The 25,652-nt window shown below is 42.5% G+C and overlaps 1 protein-coding gene and 1 non-coding gene across 8 annotated transcripts in view; both read left to right on the plus strand.

Moving 5' to 3' along the window:
* Nucleotides 1-1,367: 1,367 nt before the first annotated feature.
* Nucleotides 1,368-1,474, plus strand: LOC122209261. The gene has a single exon (XR_006197533.1). It is a non-coding gene; the product is annotated as a U6 spliceosomal RNA (small nuclear RNA).
* Nucleotides 1,475-16,074: 14,600 nt separating this feature from the next.
* TENT4B (terminal nucleotidyltransferase 4B) overlaps nt 16,075-25,652 on the plus strand; it is a 76,979-nt gene continuing 67,401 nt past the window's right edge. For 2 of the 7 annotated variants that reach the window (XM_042918150.1, XM_042918151.1), the window contains exon 1: nt 16,075-16,862. In XM_042918150.1, coding sequence (XP_042774084.1) covers nt 16,231-16,862 — 632 coding nt within the window. In that variant the 5' untranslated portion in view covers nt 16,075-16,230. Of the gene's footprint in view, nt 16,863-21,616; nt 21,666-25,652 lie in introns of all 7 variants that reach the window. The other 5 variants (XM_042918146.1, XM_042918148.1, XM_042918145.1 and 2 more) reach the window with 4 other exon arrangements.

Below are 25,652 nucleotides of genomic sequence, written 5' to 3' on the forward strand. Positions count from 1 at the left end.
CTACTTAGGATCAGAACAATATAGTTGTTTGAACTGGGAAGACAATGTATTTAAAAATTCTAGGGGTGCCTGCATGGCTCAGTCAGTTAAGTGTGGGACTCATGATATTGGCTCAGGTCATGATCTCACAGTTCATGGGTTTGAGCCCTGCATCGGGCTCCGTGGTGACAGTGCAGGATCTGCTTGGGATTCTCTTTCTCTGCCCCTCCCCTGCTTGCACACACACTCTCTCTCAAAAAATAAATAAACTTAAAAAATTAAAAATTAAAAAAAATTCTAGTGGGAAAATCTGACGACACGCCCCACATTAGTCATGTCACTGCCAGTTACAGGGGAGGCAAGTTCAAGAGGGAAATCTCTCACCCTCAAACTGAAAATTGCCGGTGGGTTCTCAGCTCCAAACAGCGAACTTCAAGGCTAAGTTTTGAGATCTAATCTAGGAGTGTGTGGATGGAAATTCTTGCTGAACTACGGGTGAAAGTACAGCTGAAAAGCCAATTGCTAAGTTCTTACACAGCAGGAATGAGATGAAATGAGACCCTGGAAAATCAGAGCAATAATAAACCCTGGTTTGAAGAACAGTGTTTTCGTTTAGGAGAGACAACAAGTATAAAAAAATTTATAAGAACTTGCTTATCTAAACCAAGCCTCCTTTTCTGCATCTGTCAAGGGGGATCACCTTGATGATTACTTGGATAGGTCTGGGGATTCATTTATTTTAAAAAAAATTTTTTTAATGTTTATTTATTTTTGAGAGAGAGAGAGAGAGAGAGAGAGAGAGAGAGAGAGAGAGCATGAGCGGAGGAGGGGCAGAGGGAGAGGGAGACCCAGAATCCGAAAATCCGAAGCAGGCTCCAGGCTCTGAGCTGTCAGCACAGAGCCCGACGCGGGGCTCGAACTCACGATCTGTGAGATCATGACCTGAGTCGAGGTCAGATGCTCAACCGACTGAGCCACCTAGGCACCCCTGGGGATTCATTTAAACAATAAAGATAAGTCACCCCGGGGTGACTCAGTCAGTGAAGTGTCCAACTTCGGCTTGGTCGTAATATCGCGGTTCATGAGTTCGAGCCCTGAGTCAGGCTCTGTGCTGACTGCTCAGAGCCTGGAGCCTGTTTCAGATTCTGGATCTCCCGCTCTCTCTACCCGCCCCCCTCAAAAATAAACATTAAAGGGTCCCCTGGGTGGCTCAGTTGGTTGAGTGTCTGACTTTGGCTCAAGTCATGATCTCACAGTTCATGAGTTCGGGCCCAAGTCGGGCTCTGTGCTGACAGCTCAGAGCCTAGAGCCTGCTTCGGATTCTGTCTTCCTCTCTGTGTGTTCCTCCCCCTGCTCACGCTCTGTCTCTCTCTCAAAAATAAAGATAAGTGCTGTCTTCGGCAGCACATATACTAAAATTGGAACGATACAGAGAAGATTAGCGTGGCCCCTGCACAAGGTTGACAGGCAAATTCGTGAAGTGTTCTATGTTTTTTTGATCTGTCTAATCTGATACTAATAAAATATTGTTTTAATTACTGTAACTTTATAATAAATCTTGATATCTAGTACAGCAAGTCTCCCCACCTTGTTTTGTCTATTTAAATTGTCTTTGCTATTCTTATATGTTGGCATTTCTATTTTGAAATCATATTGCAAAATTCCACAGAAAAAAATTGGGGATCGTTTTGAAAGCAGAAGCAATCTGGAGAGAATTGAACACTTTTGCAATAATGAGTCTTCTACTTTAGAATCAAGATATATCTCTGTCTCTTTAGGACTTTAAAAATTTTACCACTATATTCTATTATACTCTGTTAGGAAGTTTTTCACAGATTTTGTTAAACTAATTCCTAGGAATCTGATATTTTGAATCTGTTATGAATGGTTTCTGTTCATAAAATTTATTTGCAAACTGCCACTTGAATTTAGAAATGCAGTTGATTTTTGTATGTGTCACCTTTGTTAATTTTACTTTGCTTAGTCATTTCATTCATATTATTTCCCATATTTAACATTTTAATTGCTCCTTGTTCCTCCCTGCACCTCACTTTCCTTCTGTCTTAAGATCACCCTTTAGTATTGCCTGTAGTGCAGATCCACTGGCAGCAAATCTTATCACTTTTCATGGTCTGAAAATGACTGTATTTAATCTTTTTTTTTTCCAGTTTGTTTGTTTGAACTGGAATCCTAATAAAATCTATATACATGGTAATAAATAAATAAAAATAAATAAATAAATACAGAAAAAAATGTAAACATTAAAAAAATACAAATAAAGTTGTTATTAAACGACCTGCTTTTAAGAGGTAGAATGACATGAGCTTCTAGGAAGATCTTCCTGAGAGCAGTGTTTATACCAGCAAAAGATGGCCAGCTACCTACATGTCGCTTTCACAGGGGTATGGCTATATCACTACAGCCCTGTCTCCACGTGCAGTTCTGTGTGGAGTTAAAAAAGGAGGCAAGTAGTCACATGGACTAACACTGAGAGATGTCTAAGACTGTGGAGAAAAGAACATTACAGAAAAAAATGCTCACCTGTATTTTAAAAATACACTATATGATTTTATAAAGATATACATGTATATGGCTATAAGTGTGTGTGTGTGTGTGTGTGTGTGTGTGTTGATTTTTTTATTTTTTTTATTTTTTATTTTTTTTAAATTTTTTTTTTTTTTTTTTTTTTTTTTTTTTTTGGGACAGAGAGAGACAGAGCATGAACGGGGGAGGGGCAGAGAGAGAGGGAGACACAGAATCAGAAACAGGCTCCAGGCTCCAGGCTCCGAGCCATCAGCCCAGAGCCTGACGCGGGGCTCGAACTCACGGACCGCGAGATCATGACCTGGCTGAAGTCGGACGCTTAACCGACTGCGCCACCCAGGCGCCCCTTGATTTTTTTATTTATTATTTGTCTCCCCTACTCGATAGTAAGCTCTATAAAGGCAGGGACTGTGTTTTATATGTTTTGTTCACCACTAGACCCTCAGTGCCCTTAGTAGGGGCTCAGTAGTTATTTTTATTTACTTTTGTGTGTATGTGTATGTTCCTTTTCTTTGTGGTAAAATATATATAACATAAATTCACCATTTTAACCTTTTTAAAGTGTATTGTTCAGTGGCATCAAGGAAATTCACACTGTTGTGCAACTGTCACCACCATCCATTTCAAGAACTTTTTTCACTCTCCCCAACTGAAACTTTGTCCCCATTAAACATTAACTCCCCCCCCCAGCCCTTGGCAACTACCATTCGACTCCCTTTCTCTATGAATTTAACTACTCCAGGTACCTCATGTAAGTGGAACCATATAATTGTTATTTTCCGACTGGCTTATTTCATTTAGCATTGTGTCTTCAAGGGGTACCTGGGGGGCTCAGTTGGTTGAGTGTCTGACTCTTGATTTCATCTCAGGTCATGATCCCAGGGTCGTGGGGTTGGGCTCTGTGCTGAGTGTGGAGCCTGCTTAAGATTCTCTCTGTCTCAAAACAAAACAAAACAAACAAAAACCATTATGTCTTCCAGGTTTATTTATGTCTTAGCATGCATCAGAATTTCCTTCCTTTTTAAGGCTGAATATTATTCCAGTGTGTGTGTGTGTGTGTGTGTGTGTGTGTGTGTGTGTGTGTGTTTATTTTCCTATACGGCTATCTCTAGCTATCTATATCTATGTTATCTATCTATCATCTATCTATCAAGAGATACACACCATATTTTGCTTACACATTCATCTGTTGATGGACACTTGGGTTGGTTCCACCCTGTGAATAATGGGGCTATGAAAGTATACATATATAATGAAGTCTCTGATGGCAATCCTTTTGGGTATATATCTAGAAATGGAATTGCAGGATCATAGGGTAGTTCTGTTGATGTTTTGAGGAACCTCCATACTGTTTTCCATAGCAGCTGCACCATCTCCTGTCCCCTCCAACAGTGCACAGAAGTTGTAGTTTCTTCATGTCTTTGCTGACATTTGTTATTTTATATGTTTTTTGAAATAACAGTCCTGAATGGGTGTGGTCAATAGTTATTTTCTGAATGAGCAAACAATATCTCTAAAATTAGAATAATTACTATTTATTGCATTGTATTTTATCTAAGGATATTGGGGTTATCAAAAGAATACTTTTGAGAGACACTTTTCGACAGCAAGAACATCGATGTCCATTTTATACAAGATATCTAGTAGGCCCTAGGGCAAAATATATTGTTAAATCCAAGTTGCTGTTTTAATTTAGATAAATAATGTCCATTGACAATGTCCATTTAATACAAAACTATACTAAAAGATCTTTAAATATCTTGTCCTATACAGTTTAATTTGTGGTGTGAAATTAAATATTTTTTAAGTATTTTTTAAAAATTTATTTATTTTGAGAGAGAAAGAGAGCACGTGCACATGCAATTTGGGGAGGGGCAGAGAGAGAGGGGGACAGAGGATCTGAAGCGGGCTCTTCACTGTCAGCGCGGAGCCTGATGCGGGGCTTGAACTAACGAATTGCAAGATCATAACCTGAGCCCAAGGTGGATGCGTAACCAACTGAGCCACCCAGGTGCCCTTGAAATTAAATATTTAAACACAATAAAAAGCAACATTCATCCTCAATTAAATTACACATAGAATTACTAGATGAGTCAGCAATTCCACTCCCAGGTATATACCCAAAGGAACTGAAAACAGGTATTAAAATAAAAGCTTGTATGTGAATATTCATTACAGCATTATTCACAGTAGCCAAAACGAAACACCCCAAATGGCCATTAATGGATGACTGAAAAAACGAAATGCAGTATATTCATACAGTGAAATATTATTTAGCCATAAAAAGGAATAAAGTACTGGGGTGTCTGGGTGGCTCAGTTGGTTGAGTGCCCAATTCTTGAATGTTGGCCCAACTCATTCCAACTCGTGGGATCGAGCCCCATGTTGGGCTCTTTGCTGAGTGTGAAGCCTGCTTAAGATTCTCTCTCTCTCTCTAAAAATAAAAAAAAGGATTAAAAGGAATAAATTACTGACGCATGCTACAACATGGATGAACCTTGAAAACATTAATCTAAGTGAACGAAGTCAGGAACAAATGCCACATATTATATGATTATATTTATATGAAATATCCCAATAGGTGAATCTATAGAGACAGAAAGCAGATTAGTGGTTACCAAGGGCTGTGGGAGGGGAGGATGAGGAGTACCTGCCTCCCTGGAATGATGAAAATGTTTGGAGCTTGATAGAGGTGATGGTTGCACAACATTGGGAATGAACTAAGTTCCGCTGCATCATATCCTTCTCATTGGTTAAAATGGTGAAGCTTTGGCTATGTGAAATTTACCCCAATTTTTAAACGAAAGTCACATACCTCCACACAGCAGTGTAGGCAGGTGGAGTACACAGAGTACAGAAGGGTAGAAGGGACAGCCCCTCCCCGCCATGCTCCAAGTCCCCCATTACCTCTGAGGTAATGACTCTCAATGGTTTCTTACAAATCCTTCCAGAAAATATTGGTGCTTAAGCTTTTTTGTTGTTTTAATAGAAATTGGATCATATTCTATACACTGCTCTGCACCTTGCTTTTTCCACTTAATGATGTATTAGTGATTTCTCTATGTCAACATGTTTAGTGCTGGTTCATTTATTTTAACAGGTGCATAGTAATATTTTATTGACTGAATGTACCTTAATTTGTTTAACTAGCCCCCTCCTGATGTATGCTTATGTTGGCTACTGCACACAAAGCAACTTTGGAAGATTCTTATTCAGAGATCTTTGTGCACACATGCAAACATGTAAGATAAATTTCTTTTTTTAAAAAAAATATTTATTTATTTTGAGAGAGAGAAAGAGCACAACCAGGGATGGGGCAGAAAGAGAGGGAGAAAGAGAATCCCAAACAGGCGCCACACTGTCAGCACTGAGCCTGATGCGGGGCTTGAACTCACAAAACTGTGAGTTCACAACCTGAGCTGAAATCAAGAGTCAGACTCTTAACCAACGGAACCATCCAGGTGCCCCACATAAGATAAATTTCTAAAAGTAGATTTGTTGGGTGCTGGGGACTCTATTTGTGACCTCCTTCTCCATTCATATGTTGAAGCTCTAACCCCTAATGTGACTCTACTTGGAGACAGAGCCTTTAGGGAGGTAATTAAAGTTAAATGAAGTCATAGGGTAGAGCCCTAATCCAATATGACTGCTGTTCTTACAAGAAGGGAAGAGACACCTGAGCTCTCTCTCTTTCTGCATGTGCACATGTAAGGGCACAGGGAGAAGATGCCACTTTCAAGCCAGGAAGAGAGGTCTCACCAGAAACCAACCTTGATGGCATCTTGATCTTGGTCTTCCAGCCTCCAAAACTGTGAGAAAATGCATTTCTGTTGTTGAAACCACTCGGTCTCTGGTTTTCTGTTACGGCAGCTGGAGCCAAGTTAATACACTGGGTCAAAGGATATCCACATTTTATATTTGATAGATAGGACCAAGATAGTCCTCTAAAGCTTTTTCTCCACTTTATTTTTCCATGGACAGTGAAAAAGACTAGTTTCTCCCATACCCTCACCAGCACTGGGTATTATTATACTGTTTAATCTTTGACAATCTGAGAAACACAGATTTTTGTGTATTGTAATTCAAATGGGTGCTTGAAGTTGAGATTTTTCCAAATGTGTGTGTGACTTCTAATGAGTGAAGTTTTTATCTTCCTACTCCAACCCTGGAAGCACATTATACGGTATCACATGAAGGCGGGTCCAACTCCACAGGGACATTTCAAGAAACTTTCTTATGCACTTTCCTTTTTTCTTGCTTCTTGCATATTTTATGAGTTGGAATGGCTACAAAAGAAATAAAAGTAAGAGAACATTATTTAGGGGTTTCTCATATTTGATAGTAAGATACGGAATTCCTAGTGATTTGGGAAAATCATATAGTATTATAGGTCATATAGTACTATATAGATAAGCATAATCCTCCATTGGAGTCAAATTTTCTCAGCTTCCTGATGGCAGTGAAATGGATTTGAACAGTTTTAGAACAGAAGTGGTTGCTACACGTGAATGCAGCACTATTACAAATAGGGATGGGAGGGATGTGCACTTTTTGCACTTTGAAATATATTGAGCCAGATCATTTCCCTGATCATTCTTTCCTCCTTCTTACCCCTTGGGAGTCCAAAGATGTGCCACCAGGACACATCTTTATACCCCAGTGTTAAATGATGGTGGAATAGGGGCGCCTGGGCGGCTCAGTCGGTTGAGCGACCGACTTTGGCTCAGGTCATGATCTCACGGTTTGTGAGTTTGAGCCCCGCGTCGGGCTCTGTGCTGCCAGCTCAGAGCCTGGAGCCTGCTTCGGATTCTGTGTCTCCCTCTCTCTCTGACCCTCCCCCACTCATGCTCTGTCTCTCTCTGCCTCAGAAATAAACATTAAAAAAAACTAAAAAAAAAAATGATGGTGGAATGAATGAATGAATGAATGAATGGCAAAGACACCAATTAGTTAAAGTATCCGAATGTTTCCTAGGAAGGATGTTATTTTGGCCAAGAGGCTGAGTGCAGCTTTTGATCTTTACAGTATTCAAAGTTATGACCTTGCAGCCACAAGCAAGATGTGTGGCTTGAACAGATTGAATAAGCTGATACAGCTTTTGTCACCTGTGAGAAATTGTAATCTTTTACACACACACGCCCGCACACACACACACACACACATGCACATACAACTAATTATGATTTAAAAAGCTAGATAGAAATGCTATCTTATAACTCACTGCTTTTTAGCCATCAATTCACAGATGTTGATTAATCATTGAACATTCATTCTGGTTGTGTGTTTTCAGGTCCAGTGTTCGAACTTTGAACGAGGTCAATAATCTTGTGTTGCTGTGGCCACAGTCCCTCACAATGACTGAGAATGAATAACCGAGTCTCAAATATTCCCTCCAGACTTGGGATACATGACTTGCATTATATTGTAAATGTGTTATATAGACTAGTTTCAAAGCAGACCAGGGCAACAAATTTGAAACTGTTCCACTAACCGGATGTGGCAGTGGTTTTTTTTTGTTTGTTTGTTTTGTTTTGTTTTGTTTTGTTTTTGATAGGTGGTAACCTCAGCAGCTTCCATTTGTGGCATATGGTGTGTGACCTCCCAGAGGTCTGTGCTTTATTCTCTGACTCACTTTTCCTTGCCGTGCAATGGGTCCTGTCCATTTGTTCTCAGCCTGCAAATTTTCAGTTGGCTTTTTTTCACTTCCACCAAACAAATACAGAAATTGCCCCTTACTATTTGGCTGCATTTTTCAAAGCCTATTAGACTGTCCAAAGACTTCAGGGTAACTCTGTAACTTAAATTATCCAATTTTTTTCTCGAATGAAATGTCTTTTGGGCTAGATATACAATAAGGGAAAAGCTTGGCACCCTGTGTCGTGCATTTTACCTTAGAAAAGGCCCCTGTGGCTTGACTTACATATGTCCAGAAATAAAATTTGCCTTTCTGCTGCCTTTTGAGGCAATCAAAGCATGATGTACATGTTCCAAACATACTCAATTCTGTCTGTAGCAATTCTTGTGGTGAAGATGCTTGCCACAAAACGTCCTGGAGGGGAATCAGGTGGAAATGAATAATAGAGTAGGTGGTGCTTGGACAGGGAGGGCAGAGCACCAGTTACGCGGGTGAGTGCTGAAGAAGTGATTTTATTTTGGAAATCATTAAAATGTGAATTCATGTGTTGTATGCATCTATGTGTTTAAGTAATACAAATGTTGAAACCAAGAAGACAGCCCCAATAGTCTCCGAATTGCCTCTTGGGTCATTCTTCCCTTGTTTTAAAGAATAGCGTGTGATCTCAGCTAAATAGTTCTATGGGCTCATCCTGTGAAACCCCTGAGGTCTGACAGCCTTCCTTCCTTCATTCTTTCCCCTCTCCTATTGCTGGCAGTTTTCTTCCTGGGGTGGCTGATGAATCTGTGGTTCACACCCACACTCATTAGCCAATAACTCAAATGGTTACTTGGCCATATCCTTAATGTTCTCATTTTTTGCAATATGGCGAGGCAGAAAATTTTCCAAATCATGAAGTTCTACTTCCTTTTAGCTTAACAATTCTATCTTCAAGTCATTTCTTTCTTCTTGGATTTTACTATAAGCAGCCAGGTGGAGCCAAGCCACACCTTCAACCCTTTTTTTAGAAATTGCTTCAGTTAAATATCCAGTTTCATTGCCTGCAATTTCTACCTTCCACAAAACTCTAGAAGACAAACACAGTTCAACCATGTCTCTGCCACTTTATAGCAAGGAACGCCTTTTCTCCAGTTTCCAGTAAGACGTTCCTTATTTCCATGTGAGACCTCATCAGAATGGCCTTTACTGCCCATATTTCTACCAACATACTGCTCCTGACCACTTAGGGATTCCTTAAGATGACTGAGGCTTTCTCTACAGTTCTCATCTTCTCTTTCTGAGCTCTCACCAGAATTACTTTTATTTATTTTTATTTTATTCATCTTTTATTTTTTTCAGAGAGAAACAGGGACAGAGTGCGAGTGGAGGAGGAACAGAGAGAGAGAGGGAGACACAGAATCCGAAGCAGGATCCAGGCTCTGAGCTGTCAGCATAGAGACCAACATGGGGCTTGAACCCATGAACCATTAGATCATGACCTGAGCCAAAGTCGGATGCTCAACTGACTGAGCTACCCAGGCGTCCCTCACCAGAATTACTTTTAAAGATATATTCATGGGGCACCTGGCTGGCTCAGTCGGTATAGTGTGTGACATTAGATCTTGGGGTTGTAAGTTTGAGCCCCATGTTGGGAGTAGAGATTTCTTAACAATAAAATCTTACAAATAAAGAAATAAAGGTCTGTTTGTGCCGTGTAGGCTTTTTCCAGCATGAACTTCCAAACTTCATTCTCTACCCCATTACCCAGTTCCAAAGCCACTTCTGCATTTTTAGGCATTTGTTACAGGAGAACCCCCACTTCTCATTTTCATATATATGACCTATTTGGATTTGTTGTACAATATATACCCATATGTAGAGATTTATATGGAGATTTATTATGAGGAATTGGCTCATACAGATACGGAGGCTACGAAGTCCCACAGTCTGCTATCTGCAAGCTGGAGACCCAGTCAAACCAGTGGTATGGAGTGGTATGGAGTCTGAGTCTGAAGGCCTGAGAACCAAGGGTGCCAGCAGTGTAAATATTGCTCAGAGGGCTAGAGAAGATGACATGAAATGTCCTAGTTCAATCAGCAAGGCAAGAAAAAAGGGACAAATTCTTTCCTCTATCTTTTGCTTCATTTGGGCCCTCAACTGATAGGATAAGGTCCACCCACATGGGGGAGGACCATCTACATCACCAAATCCACCCATTCAAATGCTAATTTCTTCCAGGGCCATCCTTGCAGACACACCTGGAAAAAATGTTTAATCTGGGCACTCAATGGGCAGTCAAGTTGATACATTAATTAATAATCATACCAAATAACTTTTTGGAGGAGAAGGTCTGGACTGCATTTCAAGTTATGTATGTTCTAGCAAGAGAATATTCTGGAGTGAGATTTTGATGGTTAGTAAGAGCCTTTGTCTTTAGAAATGGAATTTCTCTGCTTCGGCTGCTCAATGACAATTGACAAAAGCAGTTGTGGGTGACTACCTTCTTAGGCAAGACCACCTTATCCCCCTTATTCTCTCTTTCCCACAGCAGTGATATGTTAAAAAGAAATGGTAGAATGCAAAGGGTTGTTTGAGTGCTGGATCTTGGCTGAGTTTCTGGGCTTCCTCTCTGGAGAATGGCTGTCCAGGGACAGCCTGCTTTGCAAGCTCATGGCCAAGGATGCTATTTCCCGTACAATAGGAAAGATGGTTGAAGGAGCTGCCTTACCAGCCTTGTATAAACTTGAATCTGGAAAATGTCTGGAATTTTTTACAGATTGGTCAGAAATTCTGGCAGTTTTTGTTTTGTTTTTAGTTGCCATTAGGCTAGGCAAGCAATTCTCTGTGGGTGCTTTAGCACTGCCGTGGTCAAATTCTATAGAAACACCAACCAAAATGGAGGTTATCCAGAAAAGGCAAATCTATAGAAATAGAAAGTAGATTAATATTTGCCTGGGCATGGGGTTGGGAAAATGGATTGACTACAAATGAGCCCTACCAATCTTTTTGGGGTTGGAAACATTCCAAGATCAGATTGTGGCAATGGCTGCATAGATCTGTAAATTCACTAAAATGATTCATTAAATTGTACACTTCAAATGGGTGAATTTTAGAATATAGAAATTATACTATAAAGCTCTTAAACATACACACACACATACACATACACACACTCCAGAGATCATAGGATGGCACAGAACTTGAGCAATTTTGTTTCTAAGGAATAGAAGAGATTCTGACTGGGGCACCTGGGTGGCTCAGTTGGTCAAGCATCTGACTCTTGGTTTTTGGCTCAGGTCATGATCTCACCATTCCTGGGTTTGAGCCCCACATCGGGCTCCACGTTGGGCTCGGGGCTGTCAGCAAGGAGCCTACTTGGGATTCTCTCTCTCCTTCTCTCCGCACCTCTCCCCTCCTCCCCTCCCCTCCCCCTCCTCCCCCACGTCCAAAAAAAAAAAAAAAAAAAAAACCTTAAAAAAAAGAAGAAATTTTGACTGGAACAAGACACGGGCTTCCACATTGGCTATTATTTTGAAATGTCATTGAAACAGATTCTCCTACTTGAAATCCTATTTGTATTCATGAAGGAGAAAAAAAACATGGTACAATGATGTATATTGTGTGCAAAAGGGGAAAGTTCGTAAATGGGGCCTAAGCCCGATTATTAACACCTGGAGCAAATACGTCATAGCCCAAACACTGAAGATACTAATAATTTATGACTTACTATTCATGGTTCTTGTTAACTCTGAAGTAATATAGTCACGTACTGCCTAAGATTTAATTATAATGACAATTATTAATAATACCGTGCAGTAGTATGTGTGTGAAATTTCCCTTCAGTTTTATCCAAGTTGATAAATCAATGAAGTCATATTTAAATTTGCTTGATAACTGGCTTTCTTCTCATTTTTCCACTCAGTTTTGACTCTGCAGAAACTTAATGTTTCAGTGAATCTTTCAAGTTGAAACCATCGACTCAACATTTTCCCCCCTAAGAATAAGAATACTGAGAATGAATAGGACATTAGATTATGGAGCAAAATGTCTGGGTTTGTGATAGCTGTGTTTTTTTGGCTCATCAATTTAATGCAGATGGTTTTAAAGACTGTAACAAGTGTCTGTTCTTTTGTTCTAAATAGCAAAATGAAAAGGTTGAGTAATCAAAATTTATTATTGAAATTAGTGTAGTCTATCTCTTTGGATGCAGTTGTAGATTATTTTGAGACAAAACACTGCAGATTTGTTGGGGGAAATGAATACATTTTTGTGTATATAATATTCCCTTCTGTTTTACTTTAAACTGGATGATTTTTGAGGAAACTTCCGCAAGAGATACTTTATAATTCTATACCATGGTACACATTCAACATTCATTACAATTTTATAGCATGGCATACATTCAACACTCAATTACATTTCCTTGCCATCTTGCACACAAAGTACATACCTGCCTCAGGGCCTTTGCACTTGTTATTCTCGCTGCCTGATGGATCATTCCCTAGATGGTCATGGCCCACTGCCTCATTTAAGTCCCTGCTCAAATATCACTTCCTCAGAGCAGCCTTCCCTGATTAGCCTATCTAAAAATAGCACACTGTCACTATCCCTTTTGCTGGCTTTCTTTTTCTTCATAGCACTTATCCACTGTCTGACTTTATATGCGCTTGCCTTCCCACTAGAAAGTAAAGTCCATGAAAGCAGGAACCTCATCAGTATTGTTCATTGCTGTATCCCCAGCACTGGTACATAATTTGCTCAAGACATATTTGTTGGAATTAATTGAATAAATTGCAGTTTGACTTTAGATATTTACCTTTTTTTCCTCCATAACCAGACAGTAAATTCATGGAAGGCAGCCAAAGACCCTGGTTGCTTTTTGATCCTCTCTAAAGCAATTAGCTCAGTTCTGCATGGATGATAGACATTCAACCAAGATTTACTGAATGAATGCCCTGAAACATGGATGTGTTGTTATGGGGCTAACCAGTCAGCATTCCCTGCAGGTGAACAAACAGTAATGTCTTGCCTCTCAGCCCACACTTCACAAGGTTCTTTTATTTATATTAACTCATTTGATCATTTTGCCAAAACTTTAGTAGTTCTTGAGGTTTGTCTAAAGAAATGAGCTTTCAGATATAACAAATATTAATTTCTGACATGAACACTTTGAATACTTTTTTGCTTAGATATCAGTGGCATTTAATGTGTTCTTGGATGCCTGAAAAAATATTTTTAAAGACTGAATAATGCTTAAAATAAACAAATAAATAAAAATAAAAACAGCTATCTTGTCATGTAACATGTGCAGGGAGAGATTTTTGGAAATGTTTAACAAAGTCTTCAAGGTGATTATATCTAGACAGTGGGACCTTGATAATGCTTACTTTTTTCAGCTTTTCATTTTTCTTGGTTGATTTTTTTTTTCAATATATGAAATTTATTGTCAAATTGGTTTCCATACAACACCCTGTGCTCATCCCAAAAGGTGCCCTCCTCAATACCCATCACCCACCCTCCCCTCCCTCCCACCCCCCATCAACCCTCAGTTTGTTCTCAGTTTTTAACAGTCTCTTATGCTTTGGCTCTCTCCCACTCTAACCTCTTTTTTTTTTTTTTTCCCTTCCCCTCCTCCATGGGTTTCTGTTAAGTTTCTCAGGATCCACATAAGAGTGAAAACATATGGTATCTGTCTTTCTCTGTATGGCTTATTTCACTTAGCATCACACTCTCCAGTTCCATCCACGTTGCTACAAAGGGCCATATTTCGTTCTTTCTCATTGCCATGTAGTACTCCATTGTGTATATAAACCACAATTTCTTTATCCATTCATCAGTTGATGGACATTTAGGCTCTTTCCATAATTTGGCTATTGTAGAGAGTGCTGCTATAAACATTGGGGTACAAGTGCCCCTATGCATCAGTACTCCTGCATCCCTTGGGTAAATTCCTAGCAGTGCTACTGCTGGGTCATAGGGTAGGTCTATTTTTAATTTTCTGAGGAACCTCCACACTGCTTTCCAGAGTGGCTGCATTCTTGGTTGATTTTTAAAACAAATTTGAAGTTGTCAAAATAAACCTGTTTCTAAAATGCTTTATTTTTATATAATTTGTCAGTAGGTATAGCCTAAAAAGTACCACTACTTATTTTCCTGGCTTTGTAATTCACAGTATACAGCAAATTTCATTCTGAGAACACTTTTAATACTGGTATGTAGTAAATCAACAACCAATAAGATGAACCAAAGTTCTTTAGGGTTTTTTGGAGGGGTATGTTATTCTCTCAGCAAGAAAAACGGTAGAGCAGTGCTTTATAATTTGACAAATATTTTTTCATCTTTGCCCAAAACTACAACAACAACAGTCAACAACAACAATAAAAACTTTCCAGGATATTGGGGGGCACCTGTCTGGCTCAGTCAGTTAAGAGCCCTACTTGGGTCATGATCTCATGGCTCCTGAGTTCGAGCCCTGTGTTGGGCTTTGTGCTGACAGCTCAGAGCCTAGAGCCTGCTTCAGATTCCGTGTCTCCCTCTCTCTCTCCTCCTCCTCCCCCACTCACCCTGTCTCTTAAAAATAAATAAACGTTAAAAAATTTTAACAAACAACTTTCCAGGATATTGAGCTCCCAAAATAGAAGGTCAAAATCAGGCATCAGGGACTCCTTCTGACTTTGGACCAACCTCAAAGGGCACACAGGAAACATGCTCACTTATTTTTTCTCAATATTTAAAATACTTAAAATTCCCTTTTCCTTGTAGTTTTTACCACAGGAATTGGGAAGACATGCAAATAACCACTTTGTGGAAAATCTCTACTGATGCCAACGATATTGGGCTTAAAAGGTTTGGGGGTTGTTTTTTTTTTAAGTTAATTCTGAACCGAGGAGAGCTTTCTATGGCTGCCGGTGCACCTGATGGCAAGTGAGAATTCTTTACACGCCGAGCAGCTTGTGTGCCAATCTCCATGCCTGTGCAGCTGTGCGCGCTTCTGTGTGCGTTATGTGTGCAGAACGGGTTTTGGGTGTGTGACGGTGGTTCTGAGCCCCTGGCTTACAGACCCAACGAAGATGCGCGTACATCCATGCGGGCTGGCGCAGGTCTCTCCAGTCTAAGCTAGGGCGGGGGATGCTCCGCCAGGGCCTGGGGTGCTGCACGCATGGCGCGGGGACCGGTGGGGGAGCCCGCGCAGCCCGCGTCCACACAGGGTCCCGAGCACATGCTCGGGAGTGGGGCGCATCTTCTCCCCTCCCCCCGCCCATGCCCGAACCCGACTTGGAGCGGAGTTCTCGAGAGGGTCGCGAGAGCGTTGGGGGGGGCGGGTACCGGAGGCCCTGGGTGGGGGAGGGGACGACGAGGGGGCGGTGCCTCCCACAATCCATTCCCTGCGGAGCCGGGGTCCGTCCGGCCTCGCCCGGTCTCAGGGACCGGGAAACCCAGACCGAGGGCGGCGCACGCTTCACGGGCGCCTAAACGCCCAGGTACGAGCGGCCCCTTCCTCAGGAGCTACGGGGACGGTTGAGTCGGGCGGTTGCAACCCCCGCCACGCCGCACCACGGCCTCTGTGACGCACGCCGCGGCCGCCGGGGCTAGCCGGGCGGCGCGACTCGGCGCGGCGCGGCGCGGCGGGGGCGGGGGCGGGGCGGGGCGGGGGGCGGGCGGAGCGGGCGGGGCGGGGCGGGCGGAGGCCCCGCCCCGGGGCCTGAGGAGCGAGGACGCTACGGAGCAGGCGCGTCCTGCCGCCGCCGCCGCCGCCGCTGCTGCCGCCGCCGCCGCCGCCGCCGCCGCTGCCGCTTGCCCTACTCCAGAGCCGCCGCCGCCATTTGCACGGGGACCCCAGTGACAGGGGCTCGGCGGAGGGGCGGAGGGAGGGGGGTGGGCCCGCGGAGCCCCCGAGGGCGGGAGCGACGCCGCCGGCGCCGGCCGGGCTCCCTGCGCGACCGCGCCGCCCGCGGCGGGCCCCGAGCAGCAGTAGCAGCAGCAGCAGCAGCAGCAGCAGCAGCCGCCGAGGCCGGGCGTGCGCCTGAGGCGCGGCGGCGGCGGCGGCCCTGCGGGCGGCCGGGAGGGGCGGGGGCAGCGGCCGCCGCCGTTTGATGGATCCGAGGATCGCCTGGTTCCAGCCAGAGCAGCTCGGACCGTCCAACAGTCTGTGGATGCAGATCTGGGAGACGACCCAGGGGCTGAGGAACCTCTACTTCAACCACCACTGTCACAGCAGCGGCGGCGCGAGCGGCGGCGGCGGCAGCAGCACGGCCACCGGCGGGAGCGGCAGCAGCACCGGCAGTCCGGGCGGCGCGGCCCCGGCCCCGGCCCCGGCCCAGGCCGGCATGTACCGCTCCGGGGAGCGCCTGCTGGGCGGCCACGCGCAGTCCGCGGAGCAGCGGGACTTCCTGCCCCTGGAGACGACCAACAACAACAACAACCACCACCAGCCCGCGGCCTGGGCCCGCCGGGCTGCCGCGGGCTCCTCGGCGTCCCCGTCCCCCTCCGTGTCCTCGTCCCCACACTCCTCCGCCGCCGTCCCCGCCGCGGAGCCCGCGGACCCGGCCTCGGGCAGCAGCAACAAGAGGAAGCGCGACAATAAGGCCAGCACCTACGGACTCAACTACAGCCTGCTGCAGCCCAGCGGAGGGCGGGCCGCGGGGGGCGGCCGGGCCGACGGCAGCGGGGGCGTGTACAGCGGGACCCCGTGGAAGCGGAGGAACTACAACCAGGGAGTCGTGGGGTGAGTGGTAGCCCTGCGGCCTGGTGGCCTGGCCCTTGCATACGCGCATCCGGGCACACGCCCACAGAAGGTGGATTAGGGGGAGCCTGGGCGAGGCCACCCCTCTTGGCCTGCCTTCATTGCTGCTTCTGAGGGGGCTGATGGCCAGCCATCCCTCCATCCCTCCACCATTCACACCTTCCCCCACTCCATAGCGGTCCACACCCCCCCCCCCCCCCCCCCCCCCCCCCAGCTTTCCAGGCCTTTTCTGGACATAACCTCCGCCATCCACACCCTCCCCTCACGTCCCTTAGTCATCCACACTCTCCCTCTTAACAGTCCACACCTTCCCCGGCCCCCTTATCCATCTACTCTTTGCTCCCATCCCCCCTATTCACACACACCTTCCCCATTCTCCCCCCTCCAATCCTCCCCATCTTGCTCCCCACCAGCACACCCCAAGATGAAATCTATTAGCATGGACAAATCATTGATTTCCTGAGAACATTCCTGTGTTAGTGCCATTTGATGGTACAGGACCTGGAGGTGCTTTCCTTGCCAAGAATAGAAACATCCAGAAAGCTCCTCCCCCTCCCCCAATCCCAAACAGGAATCATTTCAGCCCCGTAAGGCTTTGCCTGCTGTTGACCCTTTTGCCCATCTTTAATTTTTTTTATTAAAAAAAAAAAAATCCTGCATTAGCGATGCTTCTTTTTCTGTGAGGATTGAGGAATGAGGTGACAGCTAAGTTTAGGCTGGTGGAGATGGTGAGCTCTTCTGAGGCCGATAGAACTTTCTAGGAGTTCATGGACCTTGGCTCCAGCTTCTTACTGTAAAGTTGTCATCCTGGCAGATACAGCCAATGCTTTTCGTTGTAGGGGGTAACTTTATGCTAATGAGTGAATGTTGCACCATTAATGACTTTCTGTTTAAAGTTCAGCTGTTACAAAATGGAATCTTACCTGATCCCTAGTGAACTATGTACATAAGCAGGGAATGTTTCCAGCTAGCTTTCCCTTCTAGAAGGGCCCCTGTGCTGGAATAGGTTCCTGAGTCATTTATATTTTGTAAAATAAAAATTTGGGCCGTGTGTGTGTGTTGTGTGTGTGTGTGTGTGTCGCTTGAGTATGGAGGATGAGCTTTCAAATTGCTTTTCATTTTTCAGATCCAGTTTTACATTGGGGGCTACAGTAGGCACATGAAATTACCATTAGTAATCTTTTGTGAAACGTTTTCTTAGATTCACCCATTCAGATCTGCCCTGCTTTGGCAAGCACAGACAGTTCTGTGTACCTTTTTGGAGGTCTGGGTAAAATGAGTTGGTGGGTTCCCATCTGCTTCTAGTGGGCTGGTGTCTGCTATATGCTACTATTACAACTCCCACCTTTTATGGAAAATGCAGTCCAGCGTTTTAGGACTGGCACGCTGGGGTTACATGTCAAACCTGTCCTCACTTTCCAGAGGGGAACCTTTTAGGGTTGAGTCCTCTGTTGCTATGCTTCAAGGGCGCTCTCCATGGTCATCACGTTTTAATAAAAGGCTCATGGGTTCCATCCTGTTAGCATTTCCAAGACAGAGCATAAACCTGTGGTTTAGCGACAAGCAAATTGATGTTTTGAAGGTTCTGGTAGTTTCATTTCACAGGAAAAGCTCCAGTTAGGCAATCACTGTCAACTAAAACCTTGGGAGTTCCCTGGTTTCATTTTACCGAAGCTTTTGCATATATGTCTAGCAGAGATAGAGAAGAAATCCAGAATACTGGCTGCTCTTCTTTTTGACGGGTTAGAAATTGTCCTCTCCTCTACCTGCTATGTAATGTTGGGGATACTGTAAAAGGCTCACATTTGAACTTGTGTAGAGGCAGGATGTTCTTATTCCTGATTCAAATGTATTGCCCCCAAAGGGATTAAGGGGAGGAATTTCCATTTCCCAGATAGATTACTGTTTAAAAACTGATTGTAAACCTGTTTTTAAAACTGTTTATCACTTCATCAGACCTTCCATTCTTTTGCCTTTTCCTTTAGAGGATATCAGCAGTAAAATTTTCTATCAGGCAGTTCGTAAGAGTGTTTTTGTAAGAATGTCTGGGTGTTTAAAAATTCTTGTTTTGATTTGTGGGTCCTTATGTCTTGACTTTTCCAGAAGTTTTGCTATTTTTAGTACAGGCATTTAAAAATCTGAATTCACAGGGCATCTCAATGTTATGCTATGCCGAGATTAAATTTGCTAAAACTGTTACTAACATTCTGAGTTCTTGGGACTCACATTTAGCTGATAGGTCAACAAACTGTAGTGGTTCCTGGCCTCTGAGCTGACAGTCCAGGTAGGGGAGGAGAAGGCAGGCAGCACATTGAACAACGGACTGGAACTCTAGGACAGCTGTATACATATACTGTCTCGCATCTTTGGTCTCTGTGATCTCTGCCTCAGCCAAAGTGGTCGGCGTACTCCCTGAACATTCCTAAGATACAGTTCAGTATCCTAAGATACTTCTCCATCGTCCAGGTCCTTGATTCTCTTGGTGTTCCTCCTTTGGACTCTTGAAGTACTTGCCTCACGCTCTTGCTGTAGCCTGCTTGTGGTTATTTTTCCTTTTATGTATATGTTTCCTCTTACCCACTAGGTCACTAGTTAGGATGGACATTTCTTAAATGTAGAGTATGATATTTGGATTTCATCCTGAAGCTTTCATATTCCTCTTTCAAAGTTAAATCCGTATAAGCTCACCATCTCAGCCTTCTCCATGTACCCGCAGAGCTAGGGGGTTTGCTCATGTTCCTTTTTTCTTTTCCCCTCTTTTTAAAGTTGCTTTCAGTATTCTACTTCTTGGACTTCATTCTCCTCCAAGGCTGGCTGTGGTGTAGGAAGCAGTCCACCTGCTCCTTCTGGTTGTCCATGAAAATGAGCCACGAAACCCTTTTCAAAGATTTAATTGTTGATTACCATGGAGAAAGAAGCCATGACAAGAAGTGAACGCAGTTAACGTATGGAGATTCAGAGCCCTTGGTCCCGAGGCCCCCTGTCTCTAGAAACTTCTTGTGGAAGGTGCTTGGAGCTTCTCCAAGCTCATCAGGATAGGTTTGTGTTGGCTGCACTGCCAGATCTGTAGATATTTTTTTTCAAGGCTTCGATGACATGTTCAAAATAATGTTTTGGAGCAGGAATCTGACGGTGGGACATCAAGAAGACCCCATTGGAAAACTTGGGCTTAAGGAATAATTTCTTGAACTGCGATGATGGGGATGGGAACTGGTAAAGAATGAATGAGTGTGAGAAATGCTGTAAGGTGAGGGTGGAGAGGATTCTGGCTCCCGGGTTCACTGATCACACCACAGCTTTGAACTAGAGTGGGGAAACGTTGCTTTTATTATTGCCAATAAAGGATGGGATTGTTGATTTGGAATGAAAAATACGGTGGGGTTTAGGTGGAACTGTCTAACAGGGAGTTGAAGTTCGGGGGCCAAGCCAAGGTGTAGTCTTTGCTGCAGTGGGCCAGGTCCTTCCTCACATGCATTGTACACTGTATCACAGTAAGTCCAAGATGCTTCTTCAGCACTGGCATCGTGGCCTCTTTCTGCTGGTTTCTATACTGTGTGATCAATAGGTTGGTGTTGATGCTAGGCTCCAAAGTAAGTGATCCGATAGATTAACGTGGGTTGAGTATGAGAGAATTTAGAAGCCTTTTTCCAAGTGCTTGCTGTATTAATTTTTGTGCGTTCACAAATGTAGCCCACAGTAATTCTTTAGTGAACTAGAATCTTCGGGTCTTTGAGTTTTGCTGCATTTTGGTACTGAAATGTGATTTCAGTAAGACAGGAAGTTTTCCTGAAACCAATACTACACTCTGTTAGCTAATTGGATTTTAAATAAAACCTTGGAAGAAAAAAAAAAGACATTAGGTTTTCTACAGTGTTGATTCTATACTAACAGTGCAGTTTGTATTTGAGAATTCCCCCAAATCTGGTATGGTGTGTTCGACTAAGATACTTCATGCCACAACTCGTGTTCTGTCTAAAATCTGTGATCAGTGAACACTGTCACTTCAGAACACTGTCACTGTCATCTTCAGAATCCTTGGTATTTCAGGATGTGGTATCTTTTTCATCCCCTATTAAGTTTTTAGCTGTTGAAAAACAAAAGACTAGTGAGTAAATAGAGCTTTTTGGAGTCTACCTTGGGTTCCCGCAGAAGGTTTAGTATATATTGCAGTGAAGGAAGGATAGGAAGGGGATACTAGAAAAGTCCAAGGCAGTGGGGTAGCAGGGGAAGGGGAGAGGAGGGCGGCGGAGTGCGTGTTAGAACAGTGCTGGTCCTGGTGTGACAGATGGCTTTATATCACGAATACTTCCATGAAACCCCTACTAATAAATCCTAGTGTTAGGAGTCCAGAAGAACCCATGGGAAGAAAATTTAGGGGCTCCCTTGCTGATATGGGACTGGTCAGATGGTTGTAGTTAGATATTCTTATACCTGCTGAAGCTGAGAAAAATTTCAGCCACTTTTTCTATGGAAAATAGAAAAGCAAGCTGTTGTGTAATTTCACTCAGCTTTCTATTCTTCCTTCTGTTGAATCCGTTGGAGTAATATTTAGTGGAGGAAACTATTTCAGGATCACACCCACGGCACTAGAGACTGGATGTATAATCACTTACACACACATAGGTGTGGAGTAATCCTGAAGGGGGCTATAAACCAAAGAGGGTGCTAATTTGAAGAATTAGAATCTAGTTCCCAGCAGCTGGTCTGAGACTCCTGTCTTTGCTCTTTTCCTACAGAGCTGACCGGACAGCTCAGAGCCTGCTTGAGGAATTCAGAGGACTGCCGGTAGAATGTTCTTTCTGTCCTTAGGAATATTTGCTAGGGACTCAGCTGCTTCAGGACACCAGCATCTTCAAATTCATTTTACCATTTTGAACATGACATGGATTTTTTTTTTTTCCCCTAAGAGAATATTGAAATTGAGGATGGCCCTGAGCTAGGCTTTACATTAATTTGGATTCGAACAGCAAGTGATATATCTGTTTTCATTTTTTAAGTTATTTGATGATCTAAGAGACTTTTGTATACTAAGGGCTTCAAGCCACATGGAGATTGAAGCTGGAGGTTTGAGGAAAAAACAATATGGAGATGTTTATGTTGTATACTGGCTTCTTACTCGAACACTTTCAAATCTGAAAAAAATCTTGCCATGTACGTAAGAAATTTTTCATGTGGTATCTGATAACTCAGGAATTCTAGTTTCAATCATTCTCTCTGCTGAAGTAGTTTGAATAGTCTGCAGAACCCGTGTTTTCAAATTAGTTGATTTATTAAAAGTACTCAATGAAGTCAGAGTGCTCATGGTATATAGCGTTTTTACCATGTTCCAAATGCTGTATTAAATTTTTTCTGTTTGCTGTATCAAGCTTCTCATGCGTAGCCCCATCTGATTGTTTTGTTTTGTTTTGTTTTACTTTTTATTTTGAAATACAGATTGACAGAAAATTGCAAAAAACTGTACAGAGAGATCCCATCTTCCCTTCACCTAGTTTCATGCAGTGGTAACATCTTATATAACTATAGCTTCATAGCAAAACCAGGAAATTGACATTGTTACAATTCGTAGCCTTACTTAGATTTCCCCAGTTTTACATGCACTCATTTGTGTTTGTGTGTGTGTGTGGTTCTGTGCAATTTTATCATGTGTAGATTCGTGTGACACCCCCATGATCAAGGTACCATCACTTCAAAGATCCGTCATGCTACCCCTTTTTTCTCTTGCACGCACCCACCCTCATCTCTAACCCTGAGCAGCCACTAATCTCTCCATCTCTCTAATTTTGTCATTTTGAAAGTGTTAGATAAATGGAATCACACAGTATGTTACTTTGGCTTTTTTCCTCTTACCATAATTCCTTTGAGATCTATCCAAATTGTTTCATGTATTAATAGTTCATTCCTTTTTAATGTTGAGTAGTATTCCAAAGTGTGGATGTACCACTGTTTGTTTAATGATTCACCCGTTGAAGGACATAACCCAAAAGTTTCCAGTTTTGGGCTGTTACAGATAAAGCTGCTATAAATATTCACATACACATTGTTATGTGAACATAAGGTTTCATGGGGGTGGGGGATGAATGCCTAAAAGTGCTGGGTCATATGGTAAGTACATACTTAGTTTTGAAAGAAACTGCTAAACTCTCTTTTAGAGTTTTGTATCATATTACATGCCTACCAGCCCTGTGAGATCCAGTTTCTCTGCATCCTTGCCAGCATTGAGTGTTATCGCTGTTTTTTATTTTAGCTGTTCTGTTATAGGTAGTGATAGTTCATTGTGTTTTTATCATATTAACCTCATAAATAACCTCACCTAATTTTAACTTTAACTTTTGTTTAAAAACTTGTTGGCAGTATTGAGAATGTCCTTAATTAAAAATTTTTAAGTAAAACTCATTTTAACTTTTTCTTTGTTTTATCTTTGAAGTACTTTGCAGTGTTTCCTTTACATGTTGCTTCTTCTTAGAAACTAGTTAGAAACTAGTATGAAGTAGAGCTTTATTTTCATATTTTAAAAAAAACACGTAAAAGGGGCGCCTGGGTGGCTCAATCTGTTGAGTATCCAACTTTGGCTCAGGTTATGATCTCATGGTCTGTGAGTTTGAGCCCCGCATCGGGCTCTGTGCTGACAGCTCAGAGTCTGGAGCCTGCTTTGGATTCTGTGTCTCCCTCTCTCTCTGCTCCTCCCCTGCTTACACTCTGTCTCTGTCTCTCTCTCTCTCTCTCTCTCTCTCTCTCTGTCAAAAATAAACATTAAAAAAAATTAAAGTCCCATCTTTAAAAAATAAATAAATAAAAATAAAAAAATAAAAAACATGTTAAAAAAAAAAACAACTGCAGAATTGATTTCAGAATTTAGAGTCCTGTCCTTTCATATGTTATGAGTAAGCTTTATTTTCTGTTGGCTTGGCTATATTTTGGGGAGTAAACACTATTGTTAGTGTTGGTTTTTGTTGTTGATGGTGAGGTTTTTTTAATAAATATAAATATAAATATAAATATAAATATAAATCTCATTTTTTAGAGGGAGAGACAGAATGTGAGTAGCGGAGGGACAAAAAGACACAGAATCCGAAGCAGGCTCTAGGCTGTGTGAGCTGTCAGTGCAGAGCCTGATGTGGGGCTCAGACTCACAAACTGTGAAGTCATGACCTGAGCTGAAGTCAGACACTTAACTGACTGAGTCACCCAGGCACCCCTAATATTTTTTTTAATGTTCATTTTATTTGAGAGAGAGAGAGAGAGAGACAAAGTGTGAGTGGGGGAGGGGAAGAGAGAGAGGGAGACAGAATCCAAGGCAGGCTCCAGGCTCCAAGCTGCCAGCACAGAGCCCAACGCAGGGCTCAAACTCATGAACTGCGAGATCATGACCTGAGCCAAAGTCAGACGCTTAACTGACTGAGCCACCCAAGTGCCCCAATGGTGAAGTTTTTCTACAGTATTTTTATATCTGAACAATGTGTTCAGACTGTGCAGAGTGAATACTTTATCTTCAAATTTATCCTAGAGTAAACTGTGTTTCATCAGAACCATTTTCTGGACTGAAATCTGGGACCTGGTCCCTCATTTTTCCCTTAGTGTTTTGATTTTGTTAAAATAACATTACTTTCAGTACCGTCAAGTGTTATAAATTTCTGCCAAAGCAAGAATAAGAATCTGTTAGGATCGTGGTCATAGAGGTTTAAAAGTTAATTTCCAATGATTGGTATTTAATGAAGTGTTAGGTGTCTGATGATGTTTGAAATTTTGATATCTTTATTCCTTGAAGTTAGTTATTCATCCTTTTTTTACTTCTTTGTGTGAGGTGTTAATACCACTGCCCCTTAGAATACTTGTTTTTAAAATCAACATAAAGGAGTGCCTGGGTGGCCCAGTCCGTCGAGCCTCCAACTTTGGCTTAGGTCATGATCTCACAGTTCATGAGTTGGAGCCCTGTATCGGGCTCTCTGCTGTCAGCACGGAGCCTGCTTTAGATCCTCTGTTTGGATCCTCGATCCCTCTCTGTCTCTGGCCCTCCCCCCCTTCTCCTTTTCTCTCTTTCTCAAAAATAAGATAAACATTTAAAAATAAATAAACAAAATCAACATATAGTTTAAATACTACTAATTAATACTAATTGCCAAGAAACTGGAAAATATACCTAAACCAAAGAAGTAAAAAAATAGCCTCCATAATACTATTGCCAGGATATAAACTACTGTTAATATATTGGTGTGAATATTTTTAAATTTTTAGTGTACGTATACCTATATTTCCTTTTTTCTTTTTATTAATATGGACTTCTATTGTGAGTATACTTAGAATTTATTTTCTAGTGCAAAGAGTTAAAAAAAATTGTTTTAAATAATGAAAATTTATTGTCTCACAATCTGGAGTCCAGAAGTTAGAACTGATTTTACCCTAAGATTGTTTTCTTCTTTGGGAGGAGGGCATTAGAATATTGTGGGCCTACTTTTTTTGACTGAAAAAAAATTATTAATAGGACAAACATCTTTCATGTAAAATTTCTTTCGTTTTTTTAAATTTTTTTTTTTAACATTTTTTATTTTATTTTTGAGAGAGACAGAGACAGAGTGCAAGCTGGGGAGGGGCAGAGAGAGAGGGAGACATAGAATCCAAAGCAGGCTCCAGGCTCTGAGCTGTCGGCACAGAGCCCGATGCGGGGCTCAAACCCACAAACCGTGAGATCATGACCTGAACTGAAGTCAGATGCTTAACTGGCTGAGCCACCCAGGCACCCTAAAATTTATTTCTAAGGCAATTTTTAATACCTCA

Source organism: Panthera leo, chromosome E2, assembly GCF_018350215.1.
Source record: "Panthera leo isolate Ple1 chromosome E2, P.leo_Ple1_pat1.1, whole genome shotgun sequence".
Taxonomy (NCBI): domain Eukaryota; kingdom Metazoa; phylum Chordata; class Mammalia; order Carnivora; family Felidae; genus Panthera; species Panthera leo.